Source organism: Ambystoma mexicanum, chromosome 3p (assembly GCF_040938575.1).
Source record: "Ambystoma mexicanum isolate Mex_15411 chromosome 3p, UKY_AmexF1_1, whole genome shotgun sequence".
In the NCBI taxonomy this organism is placed as follows: domain Eukaryota; kingdom Metazoa; phylum Chordata; class Amphibia; order Caudata; family Ambystomatidae; genus Ambystoma; species Ambystoma mexicanum.
Window position 1 is genome coordinate 807,997,001 of NC_090925.1, and position 16,391 is coordinate 808,013,391.

Consider the following 16,391-nt stretch of genomic DNA (forward strand, 5'->3'; position numbering starts at 1 on the left):
TTTGGCCAGTGTCAAACTCAATATAAAGACTGAAAGCACACTGCCCCAAGTGGGTATTCAGTGGATCCAAGCTCTGCAAGATCAGTTAGCAGTAGCCCCAGCTCTATGAGCTGAAGGAAGTCTGGGTTCCCACATACAAAACTAATTCTGGGGTCCGCAACATCTCTCAGACAGCAGAAAGGTGGCATTGGGAAATACATAAGAGGAGCAGCGTATGAGGAGCCTGTTGATATGCCTTCACCCTGAGCAGAGCACAGGGGCACCCAAGGTGAGGAACCCCTGTGATATTTACCAAAGAGGAGCTTAATGCTTGTGTACTGAAAGACAACCTGGCTAGGGAGATGCCAGACCTCAAAGAAGGGGTGGGCAAAATGCGTAGAAGGGCTTTTACATCAAAGGATCAAATCTCTTAGCCTCTTTCCTGAGCTCACCCTCTGTCTGACGCGGGACTCTCTTAATTGGTCTGGACTTCCTTCTTCGTGCACCTGATTAGTTTGCACCTGTCTTGCTGATAGGCCGCCTGGTGATTTTGTCGTGCATTGTGCAGTTTCTCCGACCCTTCCTTTCTCCCCCTCCATCACTCAGCCCTCTCCCTCCAGGGTGCTTTCCACCTCCCCTATCTACGCTAACTCATACTCTATCACCTATCCTATCTCTCTCTCAAAGCCTGGAAGGAAAACGTTCAACAAAGATCTCCTGGTCACCAATCTAGGCATGCCCATCGCTGACACCTACGTCAACTCTTCTTCCAGGCAGACTGTCCTCTTTGTCGTTCCCTCTCTGGACCTTTGAACTCCCCATATGGTCTCAGTCCTCTCCCCTTTTTCTTCTTTTCCCATTAATGGTGGAACCCGATGGAAAGTAATCTTGGCATATTTCCCGTCCTTTAGGGGCATCACTAATGTCTACCAGAATGGCCCTGTCATAGTCCAGAGCTCTCAGCCCAACCTTCTCCTTCTTGATGGGCATCTTCTGTCTCTCATCAACTTCTTCCCTTCTCCTGCCAGTCCTCCTTCTGCCACCCCTTTGGACCCTTTGCCACCACTGACAGGCATACCAAATTCCTGTACCCTTCCTCGGAAGACCTTCAAAGGAGGCAACCAGCTCCACTTAGCAACCCTCGACTCTTGCTTTGCCATTAACCATTCCTCTGACACCTGCCACCTCCTTGAAGACTTCGACATTGAGGTCCTCGCTCTCACTGAGATGTGGTTCACTGCCAGCTATGTCACTACCTTTGATACACTCCTCCCGGAGGGCTACAAAATCCTCTCTAAGCCCAGGTCTATCCGGTCTGGGGGTGGAGTGGCCCTGATCTTCTCTGAATGGGTCCCTGCTACTATCATACCCACTCAGACCTACTCTTCCTTCGAATGCCTCGTATGCAGGCTTGGTGTCTCTCTGTTCCTCTCACTCTTGCCATCATATACAGGACCCCTGGTCCGGTCTTCCTCTTCCTTTTGGAGTGGTCTGACCTCACTTCTTCTCTCCTGGCCTTCACTTCCAAGATTCTCATCCTCAGAGACTTTAATATTCACCTTGACTCTCCTGATACTGCCCTTGGACTCTTCTGTAGCCTTTGTGACTCTCTTTCCCTCACTATTCATCCATCCAGTCCAACGCACGAAGCCATACACACCTTAGATGCTCTCATCTCAGAAGACATCTCCACCTCCAACCCGCTCACTACACCTCTCTCCTGGTCGGACCATGCACACCTGTCTTCTCACCTGGATCTCTTGGGTTCCCCAGCCAAGCCTCTGCCCACATTGCCAGTCTCCTTCTCTGTCATTCGACCGATGAGGCGAGTGTCAGTTGCTGCTTTTGCTGCCACTTTCATTCCCCCCCACTTTGGCTACTGACTCTCACATTGACATAGTCCTTTCTAATCTTCACCTCTCCATCATCAACACTCTGGACATCCTTGCCCCTGTAATGCGGATCTGCATGAAGCCTGCCTCAGAGTGCAACACCTGGTATGATTCCAGCCTAGCCTCTCTGAAACACAAGTGCAGAGTTGCTGAGTGGAAGTGGCAGGCTTTGAGCACATCCTCTGACAGACTGGCCTGCCACCTGCTCCAAAAGCTATACAGACTCTCCATGTACCCGAAGAAGAAGGCCTATATCCAAACCCACATCTCTGGGTCTACTAACAACAGAGCTGAACTGTTCAAAATCTGCAAGGAACTCCCCAATCCTACTGCAGTCTCTACTTATCCTCTGCCATCCCTGACCCTGACCCTCTGCACTGCACTGGACACTCACTGCATAACTAAATCTCAGGACACCCTGTCCTCACTTAGCTCTACACTCTTTCTTTCTCCCTCACCCACTCACAGGCCTCCCTTGGCCCCCATTTCCCCTTCCCTCCTACTCTCCTCTTTCTCGCCCATATCACCGGATGAGGTCTCTAGACAAGTACGCTCTATGAAAGTCTGCTCCAAACAGGTGCTCCCCTGCTCCTCCAGAGCTAGCAAGGACAACATTGCCTCCCTTGCTCCAGTCTTGGCTGATTTCTGGAATCATGCCTTTGCCACGGGCTCCTTCCCACTACCCCTCAAGCAATCCTTGTGTCCTCTAAAAGCCTTCAGCCGACCCCTACTGCCCGGGTAACTAACGCCCTATCTCCATCCACAGGAGACTGTACATTCTCCGTATTTGGCAAAAAACTTTGGACCAGTCTTCCATTGGAGTTGAGAAAAGTGGATACCCTGACAGTATTTCGAAAAAAATAAAAAATATACTTCTTCAAATAAGGTATTGAAATTAGTCTAAGATACAAGTGTAACCCTGTTGCCACATGATGGTGACGGAGCGACTTCTGTTATACTTCATCTGCGCCTTGATATGATTTGATTCGTCCTGCCGCGTGTTATAAATATCTCAATCAATCAATCAATTACCCCCTTCCTGGGCAAACTCTTGGAGAAGGTGGTCATCTCTCAGCTGATCCACAATGCTGAATCTGTTGGTTGTCTCCACGAGCACCAGTCGCGCTTCAGAGCATCCAGAGGCACAGAAACTGCACTCATGAACACCCGTAAAGACTTGCTCTCAAATCTTGATTCCAACTCTCCTTCCGTTCTCATCCTTTGATAAAGTCAATTATGCCTCCCATATGAATTGGCTCCATGATATCCTTGGCATCATGGACCTGGCACTGGATTGGTTGACCTCCTTCCTCTCTGACCGACCATCTCAGGTTCAACTGCTACCTTTTCTTTCCTCCATCACACTTTCCACCTGCGGCATCCCTCAGGGCTCTATCCTCTTGCCGTGGCTCTTCAATATCTACCTTGCCCCTCTTGCCCATTTGATCTCCTCCTTCTCTCCTCACTTCCAGTTTTATGCAGATGACATGCAGCTCTCCTTCAAGCTTCCCTCCACTGCCTCTTCTTCCTCCTCTCTAATTCCATACTGTCTGACTGCTATTCAGGCATGGTGTGTTGCTAACAATCTCTGCCTTAATGCCAGTAAGACTAAAATCCTTCTTATTGGGACCCCATCTCCCTCCTTCACTCCTACTCTCTGGCCACCTTCCTTGGGCCCCCTCCCTTCACCCTCTTGCGTGGCAAAAAACCTTGGTGTCATCTTCAACTCCTCTCTCCTTCTCTCCTCACATCACGGGCCTTGCCAAAAAGGCCCACTTACAGCTGCACCTCCTAAGAGGCATTCTCGGCCAGTCTACCCCAGCAGCTCTGCCTCCCCAACCCCCCCCAAACCTGCACTTTCCCTACCATGCTCCCTCCCCCTGTACTAGCCTGGCAGGGCCTGCAACCCTATCAAGCCCATCCAGCCCCGTACTCGCACTTAGCATATGGTCCTTCATTACCTGAACTTGCTACATTCCCCTGGCACCTGTCCACCTAGCCCCCCTTAGCATTTGCCTAGGCAAGAGGCCCTCTTCCCCATCCTGATCCCCCACCCAGCACTTACACGCTCTCCACTCTGACCTGCACTTCCTTTCCCTCCTTAGCATTAGTGCATTCCACTCTGACCGGCACTTCCCCCCACCTCTCTCATTCCCCTGCACTTCTTGTTACTGCACTTGCACGATCTGAATGACACAAGGCCTAGTAGGACCGTTTTTTGTTATTCTTCATCTCTGTCCCACCCCCCTCTTTTGTCATGTTGCAACCTTAAAACGCCTTTGCTGTATAGGCGCGTTATAATTACCCAGTAAATTAAAAAAAAAAATACATTTTTCTTTTCTGAACCTTAGAGACTTTATATTTGGAACTTTGGAAGGAAGCTGCAGGTGTTCGGCCAAGAGACATTCCCCATTTCATGCTACATTGAGTTTAGTGTGTGAGGGTCAGCTCATGATTTTGGACACAGGGCAGAGAACTCCTTTTGCTTTAGACATCCTGACACAGGCGTTCCTCAGTTTTGTTGAGGCAGGGAAACCCTTCTTAGAGTCAGGGATAGGAAGGGATTTCCCCAACCCCTCTTTTTCTTTTGAAAATAAAAGTCTTTGATAAACACAGAAAAACAGCCACTGTGTCTGAGTCTTACTCTTGATCCCTCACAGTACTCACACCATTGACATGTAATGTACTGCCACCAAATGACTCAGTGTTCATGCCATTGGCAGGGATTGCCATCAAACCGTTGACCGATAATTCCACCAAATCCCCAGATGCCCACTCCATTGAAAGGTGTTGGGGCTATTTTATAGTCTCCCACATCACTACAATAGGTAGTAAATCCGGTGTTAGTGAAATTGTTACGCCTGTTTTGGCACCTATTAAACCAATACAGGAGAATCAACCCACATGGTTTAACACCAGCATGACATTTTCTTACCAGCGTTAAAACAATGGATTCCTATGGTATCTTCTAGTTCTTAGCTCCGGCAAAAAAAAACAGTAGATACCTTAGGAATCCATTGTAAACGCTACCCGCCATTGTTAATTTTGAGACGCATTTACACTGTTTCCAATACGCAGAGCTGAAGGTGCTTTCATGTGTCTGCGACAGTTTTTTTTCGCTATGTTTTGGAAATGATGAAAATTGGATGGTGGGGACCCAACTGCACAGAATTGCAAAGGCTGGTGGTGCCCTCCATGAAAATAACACCTTTTTGAAAATGATTTCCACTTTCCTCACCGCACAATTGCCAGGGATTGCCACCAAAAGCCAAGTCACTCCCACTGTTGCAAGTGAGCATCTTCATGTACCTAGGGACTAACCTCATTGCCTGGGGCTGCTGTCGAATCCTCAGGTCCTCACAGCAATGCATTACCGCCACATTACCGTATCGCCGAACCATGGGTTTGGAGGAAAGATGGAGGAAAAACCTCTAGCAAAATGCTGGAGGTAATTCTGCACCTTAACACCAAAAACGGAAATTTCAGCAGAATTACCACTGTGGTAATTCTGCCAAAATCCCCACAAAGGGGGTCATTACGAGGTTGGAGGTAAGGGATTACCGGCACTGGTAAGGGTGCCGATGCCGGTAATCCCTTACCTCCGTATTCGGAGTTCCCTTTGCGGGTCCTTCCTTGCCTCCTGCTTTTAGCAGGAGTTAAGTACGCGACCCGCAAAGGTACCTCGGAGGTAATTACGGTACCGTAATTTACGGTGCCATAATTACCTCCTTCCCCATTCCCATTGAGCCCTATGGGGCAGTAATGGGAATGGGGAAGGGCAAAAGGTGAATGGGGAATTACCGGTCCTTACAACCCTGGAATGGACCGGTAATTACTCCATTCACCATGCCGGATTTGGGACGGTTTCGGAGGCAAACATGGAGCTAATTACTCCATGGTTAGCTCCAAACCCGGAATGAGGCCCTTTAGTCTTTTGGACTCCATAAATGGGGACTAACACCGTCATACCACCACTTGTAATGCGGCAGTAATTCCACTGGACCAAGCGGTGGTAATGATAAATCTGTTTGGTTGTGTCTCAGTGGATTGGCCACAGAGATACCACCAAACTTGTAATGAGGCCCAACGTGCTTTGTTTCTTCAAAAACCCATGAGTGCCATCATCGAGCAATAGTTTACCTCTTGCTGGCACAAGCGCCAGCAAAGAGTAAAAACTGAAGCAAAGTGCAATCAAAGTATCGAATGCGATGCCAAGCAGGGCAAAAATTCTCATTGCAAGTTTGAAGGTGCAGGAAAAAAGTGGTTGTAATTCCATCAATGCCACTTTTTGGGCGGTAATGGAATGAGCACTGTTTTTCTGCACCGCTAAATTATAATTTTGGATGTAAAGTGATGGATTTCCCCCTGGCAAAAGGCTGGTGTTGAATCCCCCACTTTAACCCCAAAAATCCTCAGATTTACCACATGGTCACTGGCAGTGACCCTGGCGAAACTCCCCATGGAGTTTTATGGACTTCAAAAATGGGGAATTACCACCACTTGTCCTCTCATGGTGAATCCACAAAACTGAGTGATCCAGTTTGGCAGTAATTCGGCAGATTAAGCACGAAGGTACCCCCAAAATCGTAACGAGGCCACATGCTTTTTATGTACAACCTTCCCTTTGGCGATGGGTTTCTCCCCCGAATCTAAACATTCAGAGAAGATGTGATTGCTGAAAAGCTTTTTTTTTCTTTCTTTTTATACTTTTTATTGTGGTTAGTTTCCACATATATATTTTTTTTTTACCTAAACAGTAGAAAAACAAAATCCAACAATAATTCATCCAGCAAAATTGACCTAAAAAATAACAATGCTAATAACCACTAAAAAAGAATGTGCAGACATAACAGAAATAGGGTCCTTTGTGTTGTCTTTTGTGTTTGTGTTGTCTTATGTAATTAACTCATGTTAATTTGTTGAATTTGTTTCACTAGGGTTGGTCATTTGTTGGTAGGAGCTATTTCAGATGCTTATATTGTTTTGTATTTTGTTCGTTCTGAAAAATGTGAAACACTGTTACTTTTACTGATGTTATTTGTGTGTGGAAAATTAATAAATTGTTTTGAAAAAAAAAAAATAGGGCACACGCAACAATGCGTCGGTAAGGATATAGTCAGGGAAGGTTTACTCATAGACAACATCGTCTAAAAACCTTGTATGAAATGCTCTTCTAACAGCAGACATTCTTTTAATAAAAGTGAACACGTGCTATAAAATTAATGTTTGGCATGTCCCTGCCATAAAGAGACGCCACGAGGTTTCAGAACGATTAGTTCGAATCCCAGATAAGAAACGTTAAAAGCTTTCAGAAATCTCTCTTTGCCTGACAAGGTCACCTTTTCATGCGGCTCTTCCAATATTTGGAAACTTCTAATTAGAATCACAGAATCTAAAAGAGGTGGCTGCTGTTGTGAATCTTGGGGGAATCTTGAGGAGCTGACCTCCTGCCAGGTAGAGCGCAGGTTATGACCCAGACTCTCTCCTCAGAGTGATACAACTGCCACTTCTCATGGGCACAGGCTCCTGGCAGCAGAATGGCTCGTTAGGATTACCTGTGCCAATGGGAAGGAAAGTTGCAGAGTCACTACTGCCAGGCCAGAGGGAGTGGGGAGTTTGACCTGCGCCTTATGATAGGGAGCACGCACTTCCGTGCCAAGGTAGATGAGGGCACACTCTCATCGTTGCCAGGAGAAAGAAGGCGAGATATCAATCTTCTGCCAGACGATGGGGGGCCTAGGGGGAGGAAAGCAGGCTCACCTGTTCCGGGAGAAAGAAGGGGGGGGGCGACTTTCCTGTGGTCAGTTTAGGAGGGTACAGACTCGGACCAGAGTCTAGGATAGCAGATGCTCGTCTGTGCCACGAGGAAGCTGGCAAGATTAATACTGTGCCAGATGATAGAGAGCAAAGGCTCCCACATGCCGGGGCGGAGAGAAGGAAGAGTATTTTCACTACCGAAAGAAAAAAGAAGCACCTGGGGGAAGAAAAAGGCCGACCTGTAAGATGCAACAGAGAATAAAGACTACTCTGTGCCAGAAGGACGAGTCACACGTGTGCTAGATGATACAGAGCAAATGGGAAAGGAGGAGTCCGAACTGTGCCAGTCAGAGGATGGGCTGCAACGACGTGCTGTTCTTTCGGAAGTAGAACGGAGCTCTACAGGGGCAGGTAAGGAGAACAGCATCGCGCCTATACAAAGCTGAAGGGGGCACTAAAAGTTGTTACCCCCTACAGTGAAAAAAAGAGCAATGGCGTTTATCTTTACAATGACACAAATATACGGAGCAAAGCCGTATCCATGCCTAGGCGATGACGCAGTGCTGCCCAGATAAAGGGGGCTATACAAGTCAAGAGGGGAAGCGACTCTTATTTCATCAGGGGGTTAAAGCGGAAAAGCTGCTTCGTGCCCAGGTGAATGACTGCCCAAATCACGCAGGGCACACACGCAGGGCACAGACCGCTACTTGTGCCAAGGTTTGGAGAGCAACTGCTTACTTGCGAAAGGTGATACAGTGCAAATACTGAAGCGTGACAAGGTGTAAAGACCAATGTCTTTTATCTGTGCCCAGCTGAAGGAGGGCACAGATGTGTACCTCTGTCAGGATGAAGGAGAGGGGAGACACAGACCCGTGTCGAGGAACGCGAAGAATCTTACCTGCGCTCAGGTAAAGGAGACCAATTAAGCAGAGGCCCGGTACTTCCATTTCCTCTTCCTTGTGACGCAGGCGAGTCTTCAGTGCAGAAAGAAAAAACAATGCAGCGATGTGAGATAAACAGGTAGAAACGGGTGAAGCGAAGGCCTCCCCTTCAGGTGGCTGGGTGTGGCGGGTTTGCAGGGGAGAATTCGGCACCCCGGGGCAGGAGACACCAGAGAATGGATTCGCGCATTCCTGTGAAAGAAACTGGTCTTTCTGTCCAGCTCAGCTGCACCCTGTTCGCTGCCCTAGCAGGAAGCTATGGATGAACTACGTAGGCTGTCAGCTGCTCACCTCTCTGCTTGCGTACAAAGATTACAGGTTGGACTTTTTACGATAAGTCCAGTTTCCTGGCAGTATAGCTAAGTCGCGGGGAAATATAGCGCACACAGGGCCAAGGAAGCGTTTCGTGTGTGTGTTGGCTACAGGTTGTTTGTTGGCCTTAGCCGCTAAGGCTATCACCACCACCGGCTCTCTCCACCTCCCACTCCAAAGTATCTAATTACTGCCCACTCCTGTTTATTCTAACCACTCCTATCTGACATGAAGAGTTGTAATTGCAAAACCATTTTCATCTAAGAAGCACGCACCTCAATTCCCAGACAGCAGAGGTGCACTCTGGTTTATTTATTTATTTATTTATTTATTTATTTATCGTGCATTTCTAAGGCGCTTATACATCAAGTAAATTGTGTTTCAAAGCGCCTACAGGGCAACAGAGAGGGAACATGGCAATGAGAGGCAAATATAATGAAGAGTAAGAAAGAGGAGGTCCTACTGGGCCATGTGAACATTCAGAACGTGCAAGTGCAGAGAGAAAGGACGAGGGAGGGGGGTAAGTGCTGGGAGTTCCACAGAGGGAAGTGTCAGGGAGTGAGTTGCAAGCAGCTGTTAAGTGCCTGGCAGAGATAATTTGGTAAGAGTGGTCAACTGCCAATACAGTAAGTGCAGGCCTGTGAGACAGCACAGACTAGTGGGCACCCGAAGGCAAGTGCTGGGAGTGGGCGGAGGCTTAAGGGCGATTGGGGGGAGGGGGTGCAGGAATGGACCCAGGACACATAAGTACCCTGGTAACCAATCTCAGTGACTTTGGGGTTTAGCAAAGGATGGAGAGGGGGAAGGAGGACGTGAAAAGGAAAGTCTTGAGGAACCTCCGGAATTTGAGGCAATCTGGCTCAAGACATAGAGGAAGGGGGAGGCTGTTCAAGAGGAGGGAGCCAGTGGAGGAAAGAGAATGGCAACCAGCTCAGAGAAGCGCTTGACACGCAGAGAGTTGGCGCCGGAGGAGCATAGAGGTCTGGAGGGAGAGTATTAGAGCCAGTTGTAGATAGCGTGGTACCCGGCCCCAGACAGACTTATGGATGATGCAGAGGGATTTGAATTTGATCCTTGCAGCAACCAGGAGCCAGTAAAGAGATTTTAGGGCTGGAGCGATGCAGTCCCTGGGCCTGAAGCCAAGGAAAAGTCTTTCAGCCCTATTCTGGATAAGCTGGAGGGAATGTAGAGAGGAAGAGGCTGTTTCAGTAGTCCAGCCTAGAGAGTACCAGAGCTCTAGAGACATTGAGCTTCTTGGGGGAAGTGAGGAAAAGAAGGATTACTTTGAGAAGGTAGAGTTGAAAGTGGGACTTCTTGACAAGGTCCTGGATGTGAGGGGGGAAAGAGAGGAGACAAAGATAATTCCATGGTTTCTGGCTTCAGAAGAAGGAGAAGGGGGAGAGCCCATAGAGGGGGGCCAGCGTGAAGGGAAAAAAGAGGGAGCAGAAGTCCCAATGGGAAGGAGCTCAGTCTTGCTGGCATTGAGGCAGAGATCATTGGGGAAGCACCAGAACTGGATGGCAGATAGGCAGTCAGGAATGATGGAGGAATTAAGGAGAGGATCAGAGGGAAGTTTGAAGAAGAGTTGTGCGTCATCTGCATAATACTGGAAGTAAGGGGACACAGTGGAAATTAGGTGAGCAAGCGGAGCGAGATAGATGTTATAGAGCCAGGGAGAAAGATTGGAGCCCTGGTGAATGCCACAGGTGAAGATAGAGGTGGGAGAGGAGAAAGAGCCCATGATAACCTGGGAGAGACAGTCAGCGAGGAAGGAGGTCAGCCAGTCCAGTGCCCGCTATGAGATACCAAGTGTATCGTGGAGCTGTTTTATGAGGATGGAGTGGTTGACCGTATCAAATGCAGAGGGTAGATCAAGTAGAATGAGAACAGCTAGAGAGTTAGAGTCAAGAGATGCAAGCCGTTCTTCAGGGGTGTTCAGGAGAGCAGTTTGCGTGCCTCTTTATGCTCGGTATCCAGATTTATGGTCACGTAGGCAACCAACAAGCTCAGTATGCTAGACCAGTAGGGGGGTAGACCAGCTTCTCCAAGAGTTTCCCAAGGAAGGGGGTGATAGAGATGGACCGGTAGTTAACCGAACATGAGGGGTCCGTGGAAGGTTTTTTCAGAAGGGGCGGACAAGAGAGTGCTTGAGGTAAGAGGGGAAAGACCCAGTAGAAAGAGTGTGATTCCAGAAATCAGCAAATGCAGGGGCAGGTGAGCCGATATTGTCCTTAATAGTTCTGGAAGAACAGGGGGGGCTTGTTTGGAGGAGACCTTCATAGAGCAGACGACTCTACTGACCTCGTCGGATGTGATAGGAGGAGAGAAAGGTAGTGGGAGGATGGGAGGTCATAGGTGGCAAGGGAATGGGAGGACGGGAGGGGGATATGGAAGATAGAGTGCTCAGGATGTGAGTGGCCAATGCATTGCAGAGGGTTGGCTAGTTCCTTGCAGATTTTAAAGAGTTCAGCCATGTTGTTGAAAGCACCAGAGATTCATGCCTGGATGTGGGCCCTTTTCTTGGAACAGATGGAAAGTCTGTATTGTCTTTGGATAATGTGACAGGCCCGTTTGTCAGAGGGTGAGCCTGAGGGCTGCCACTTCCGTTCTGCACTTGCGTTTCAGGACTGCAAGTTCAAAGTCGTACCAGGTGATAAGCCTGGTGCCATGTTTTAGGTGGATCCTCATGACTGGGGCAAGAATGTCGAGAGTGTTAGTGATGGCAATATTGAGGTTGCTGAGAGCGGAATCAGAGGTAGAGGGGTTGGGGGGATAAGGTGGGATGAAGGTGGATGTGAAGGCAGCAGCTGACACTCGTTTCAATGGGTGGATGTACATGAACAAGGCTGGGGGAGGTGCGGTTGGGTGGCAGAGAGGACCCAGGTGCGAGGCCAGGAGGGAGTGGTCTGACCAAGAGAGTGGGGTGGTAAGTGAGGGGGAGAGAAAAAGATCAATGTGGATCAGGGCATCGAGAGTGTGTCCAGCTGAGTGGGTAGGACCAGAGGGGAGAATGGAGATGGAGAGCAAGGTGCAGAGGTCACAGAATAGAGTGGACGCTGTGAATAATGAGTCAAGATCATACATGCCAACCCTCCCGATTTAGGCGGGAGACTCCCGATTTTTCAGTAAAAAATATTGCTATTTTTCACGGTCTCCCGCCTAAAATAACTATAGCCCCAATGCATTGCTATGGGGAAATGTATGCCTCCCGATTTTCCTGTGGAAATCTCCCTCCCGGGAGCGTCTGAATGTTGGCATGTATGCAAGATGGATGTTGAAGTACCGCAGGAGGAGTTTAGAGGTGGATGTGAGGAAAGAGGTGGAGAAATCAGCCCATTCTGAGAGGAATAGGGTTATAGAGCCAGGTGGCCTGTAGATAGTGACAATGGTCAGCGAGGAAGTGAGACAGATGACCAGCTTGCAGACCAGGCTCTCGAAGGAGGTCTATGGCTGGGTGGGTATAAGGGAAGAAGGGATCCACTGAGATAAGATCAGGGCAACCCCACCACCAGCACGGTTAGGGTGGGGCTTGGAGATGATCTTGTAGCCATCAGGGAGAAGGGAGTCAAAAGCAGTGACTGAGCTGGCCTTGAACCACATCTCAGTGAGAGCAACGATATCTAGGGCAAGGTCTTCAAGAAGGAGGCAGTTGTCAGCAGAGTGTTTGATAGCAGAGCGAGCATTAAGAGTGGCCAGATGCAGCCAGTCACTGGGGGTCATTCCGAGGTTGGAGGTAAGGGAAAAACGATGCCGGTAAAGGATTACCGGCGTCGCTTACCGCTACGGGCTATTCTGACCAACCAGACCGCTATTTACGGCACCGGAAAGTACAATGCTTTAAATAGCGGTCTAGGGTCGCGCGCGCGACACACCATGCCGATATTAGCAGCATGCGGTAAACCGGAGCTGATCCTGAGTAATGCGGACATGCAAATAACGGCCTCCTGAAGCCCGAAAAGTACCATACCGGCATGGAGTAATTACTGGCATCTCCGAGAACGTGTTAAGAACCCTGAACAGTGTTTCCAAGAGCCACAGGTGCACACAATCAGCACAGGTGGAGGCAATAGAGTCTGGCACAGCACAAAAGGAGCACACCCACACACCACACCACCTCCCAAACCAAGATGATACCAATAGTAGTAGCATTACTGGAGCTGGAGGCCCTGCTTGCAAGGCAGCAACAACAACAACAGCAACAACAACCACAGCCGCCACCACAGAGGATACATGGGAGTAAAAGGAGGGTGAGACAGGCCCAGCATGCCCCACCAGTGCAGCCACCGTTACCACACAGACAGTCCCCAATCCCTCGCATTAGAGCCACCCCCTTCAACCTAACATCAGAGCAGATCCTCACCCTGTACCGGCTTGACCGTGACACCATCACTACCATAGTGGACCTGATACACGACGACATAGTGAGCCTCATAGAAATACGCACTGCCATACCCCCTCTACTGAAGGTAGTGTCTGTGCTCCACTTCCTTCCCACACGCACCTACCAGCACACAGTGGGGCACATGCATGGCATATCACAACCCTTATTTTCCCGGACACTGAACCAAGTGCTGGATGCCCTCCTCAAGCACACAAGGGGCTACATATCCCTACCACAGACTCCCCAGGAGATATTCGATACAAAAGTTGCCTTCCATGCACTGGCAGGCATGCCAAATTGTATAGGTGCCCTTGACTGCACCCACGTGGAGTTGGTGGTCCCGCATGCCATGGAGGTGGCATATCGCAACCGCAAGCAATACCACTCCATCAACATGCAGATGGTATGCAATGTGAGCAAGATCATCACACATTGCTATGCCCGATATCCAGGATCAACTCATGACTCTTTGGTTTTGCGAAACTCAACGCTATCACGCTATATGGAGCGACATGCTGGACGACGTGCTTGGCGAGTTGCTTGACTGGGCCATGGCAGTGCATCGGGGTTGTGAGGTGGGTGCCTGCATACTCCACCTAGGTGGAATTGTTGACGCCAGTGCATGATGTGCACCTCACCGAACACTGTGCCCCAGAGCCAGTGAAACGGCGCATGACTACCAAATCCCACAGTGATGAAGTAAGGCCGACACCTAACACTACATGATTAACAGGTGACCAGGCCACATCCCACAACACATGCACCACTCATCGGCGGCCCTCACACACCGTAAGGGCATCTAGCACCATGCACTGCATATGCACTATGTCGCTGCCTCCAGCATATCACCACAACGGAGAGTCATCCTTGGGAGTGCATTGAAATTTACCTAACAGGGATACCACAGCGTGGTGCGAATATGCTACTGACAACAGCCAACACTCCCTACTACCAAATCTCACAGAACACAACACATCAATGATTTCACTCCAACACTGCTGCATGCATATATGATGCACGTGCAACAAGATGTGAGTGCACACCATAACCCATCCTGAGGATGCTACCCACTCCATCATCCCATTGCACAGGACACATAGCGGGGTCGTAAATGGGGCCAATGCATCCAGGGACATGTGTATGGGCAGAAATTACCTGCTGCCATGAAAGACTAGTACAGTTGTCCGCCATGAATGTACAAACACTTACCTTCATTCCCCTCTCATGCAGGTGATGGTGGCTATCCCTTGAAGCCGTGGCTCATGACCCCTGTCTGAAACCCACATAACAGGAACGAGGAGGACTACAATCAGTCCCATACCCGTACACGTGTGGTGATTGAGCAGACCTTTGGCCTGTTGAAGGCACGATTTCGTTGCCTCAGCCGGTCGGGTGGGGCACTTATCTACAGCCATGAGAAGGTGGCCAAGATCACCATGGCATGTGTAATGCTGCACAATATGTGCATCCGTCGGAACGTACCCCTGCCCCCTGACATGGAGCTGCTACCACCTGATGATGATGAAGGGGAGGAGGAGGAAGAAGTAGCAGGACAGCATGACGGTGCCGATGCACAGGAGCGACGTGCCGTGCGGCAATCATTGATTGGACAATATTTCTGACACACAAGTCAGCAGAGGGTGTGAGGATGTCAGGACATCAGCACTGGGTGTGGGGATACATGTACACTATGCACTGTGAAACATTAAATGACACATGCGCAATGATGGATGTCCACTCTGTTGTTTTTTTGATGAACAACCGGTGTATTGAATTACTAGGTTCAAACGTAAAAAACAAACCCTCCACCACTCTCCTCCCTCCCCCTGCCTTCACAACTCCCAAACACACCCCCCCCTCCCCCCACAACTCCCAAACACACCCTCACCCGCTCCCCCCACAACCACCCCACACCAGTGCCATAAGGACCACATAGCGACATGTGTATGCCAGCATTGTCACTGTGCGCTCCCAGAGCCAGGGGGAGCCATGTCCTGGCGGTGCAATGCACGTTATGAGCGACGGAGCGGGCAAGTCTGGGTGGAGGAGCATTGAGACGGTGTGTCCTCCTGCTGGGGCTGTCGTGCAGGAGGTGCTGCCTCCAGGGCATCTGCAATCCGGCCAAGGACCTCGCAGAGCCGGTTTGTGCTGACTGTGATGACCTCGCCCAGTGCCCTAAATTCATTCCGTCTCTCCTCACTGGCCTTCCGATTGTCTCGGTTGAAGTCATTTATGAGGCCTGTGAGCTGCGTCTTTCCGGTGCTTCGGTAAGGGAAGTGGATACAGGACGGGCATGTTCCAGTGTAGCTCCATGCCCTGCAAGCCCTGGTGTATCACTCTCACCGGAGTCACTGTATGACACCTGGGGGTTGGTTTGGGTGTCAGGGGTGTGGACAATCTCATCAGTGTCCTCCTCAGTTGCTCTGCATATAGATGAGGGGCTGTCGGGAACATCGAGGGGGCCCGTGGCAGCATTCTCCCCAGCCACACTGGACTCCTCAGAGGGCGGCGTGGGGCATGTGCCCTGCGCCAGTGCAGGGTGGGGTAGGGTGGGGGTTGTGCACCCTCCATGGGCCTTGCTGGAGCCGGTGGTGTGGCTTGCGGTGTCTTCCTGCTTGCAGGTAGCCGGCGGGCCCTGACTTGGCCCATGGAGGTACTGTTAAACTCACCTGGTATCCACGGGGACATCACTCAGCCTGTTCTGACCTCTTATGACCTCAAACCCTTCCCTGGAGTCTACTCGATTGGAGACTGGGCCTGAAACACAGGATTGTCTCTGTGTGCTTGAACCCCTTCTTCCACGGGGTGCAACCCTTCCCTTTGATCCACAGCTCACCTTGTTTTCTTGGAAAGTGTGCTCTCCGTCCTGCTTTCAGCGCAGGGGCGCGTTGATAGATGCGGGCTCGTTGCTGCCTAGTTACTTCACTGGCAAGAGTCCGACAGGTAAGTATAATGAGTCTTTTGAATAGTTCTCTAACTTTGTTCCTTTCCTTCCTTAGATGATGGCCGGCATCCGGGGATGGCGACGTGCTGCGGAGATGAGTGACGCTGTAGGTGAGTGAGAGCGTGATGCGCGATGCGACCCTTTTGTATTTGTATTGAACGGAGTTCTTTTTCTGTGTCTTTTAG

General features: G+C 49.9%; 1 protein-coding gene across 1 annotated transcript in view; it reads right to left on the bottom strand.

Moving 5' to 3' along the window:
• LOC138580913 (serine protease 27-like) overlaps positions 1 to 8,792 on the bottom strand; it is a 205,155-nt gene extending 196,363 nt beyond the window's left edge. Inside the window, exon 1 of the mRNA XM_069651844.1 lies at positions 8,527 to 8,792. Coding sequence (XP_069507945.1) covers positions 8,527 to 8,575 — 49 coding nt within the window. The 5' untranslated portion in view covers positions 8,576 to 8,792. The remainder of the gene's footprint in view (positions 1 to 8,526) is intronic.
• Between the last annotated feature and the right edge of the window lie 7,599 nt (positions 8,793 to 16,391).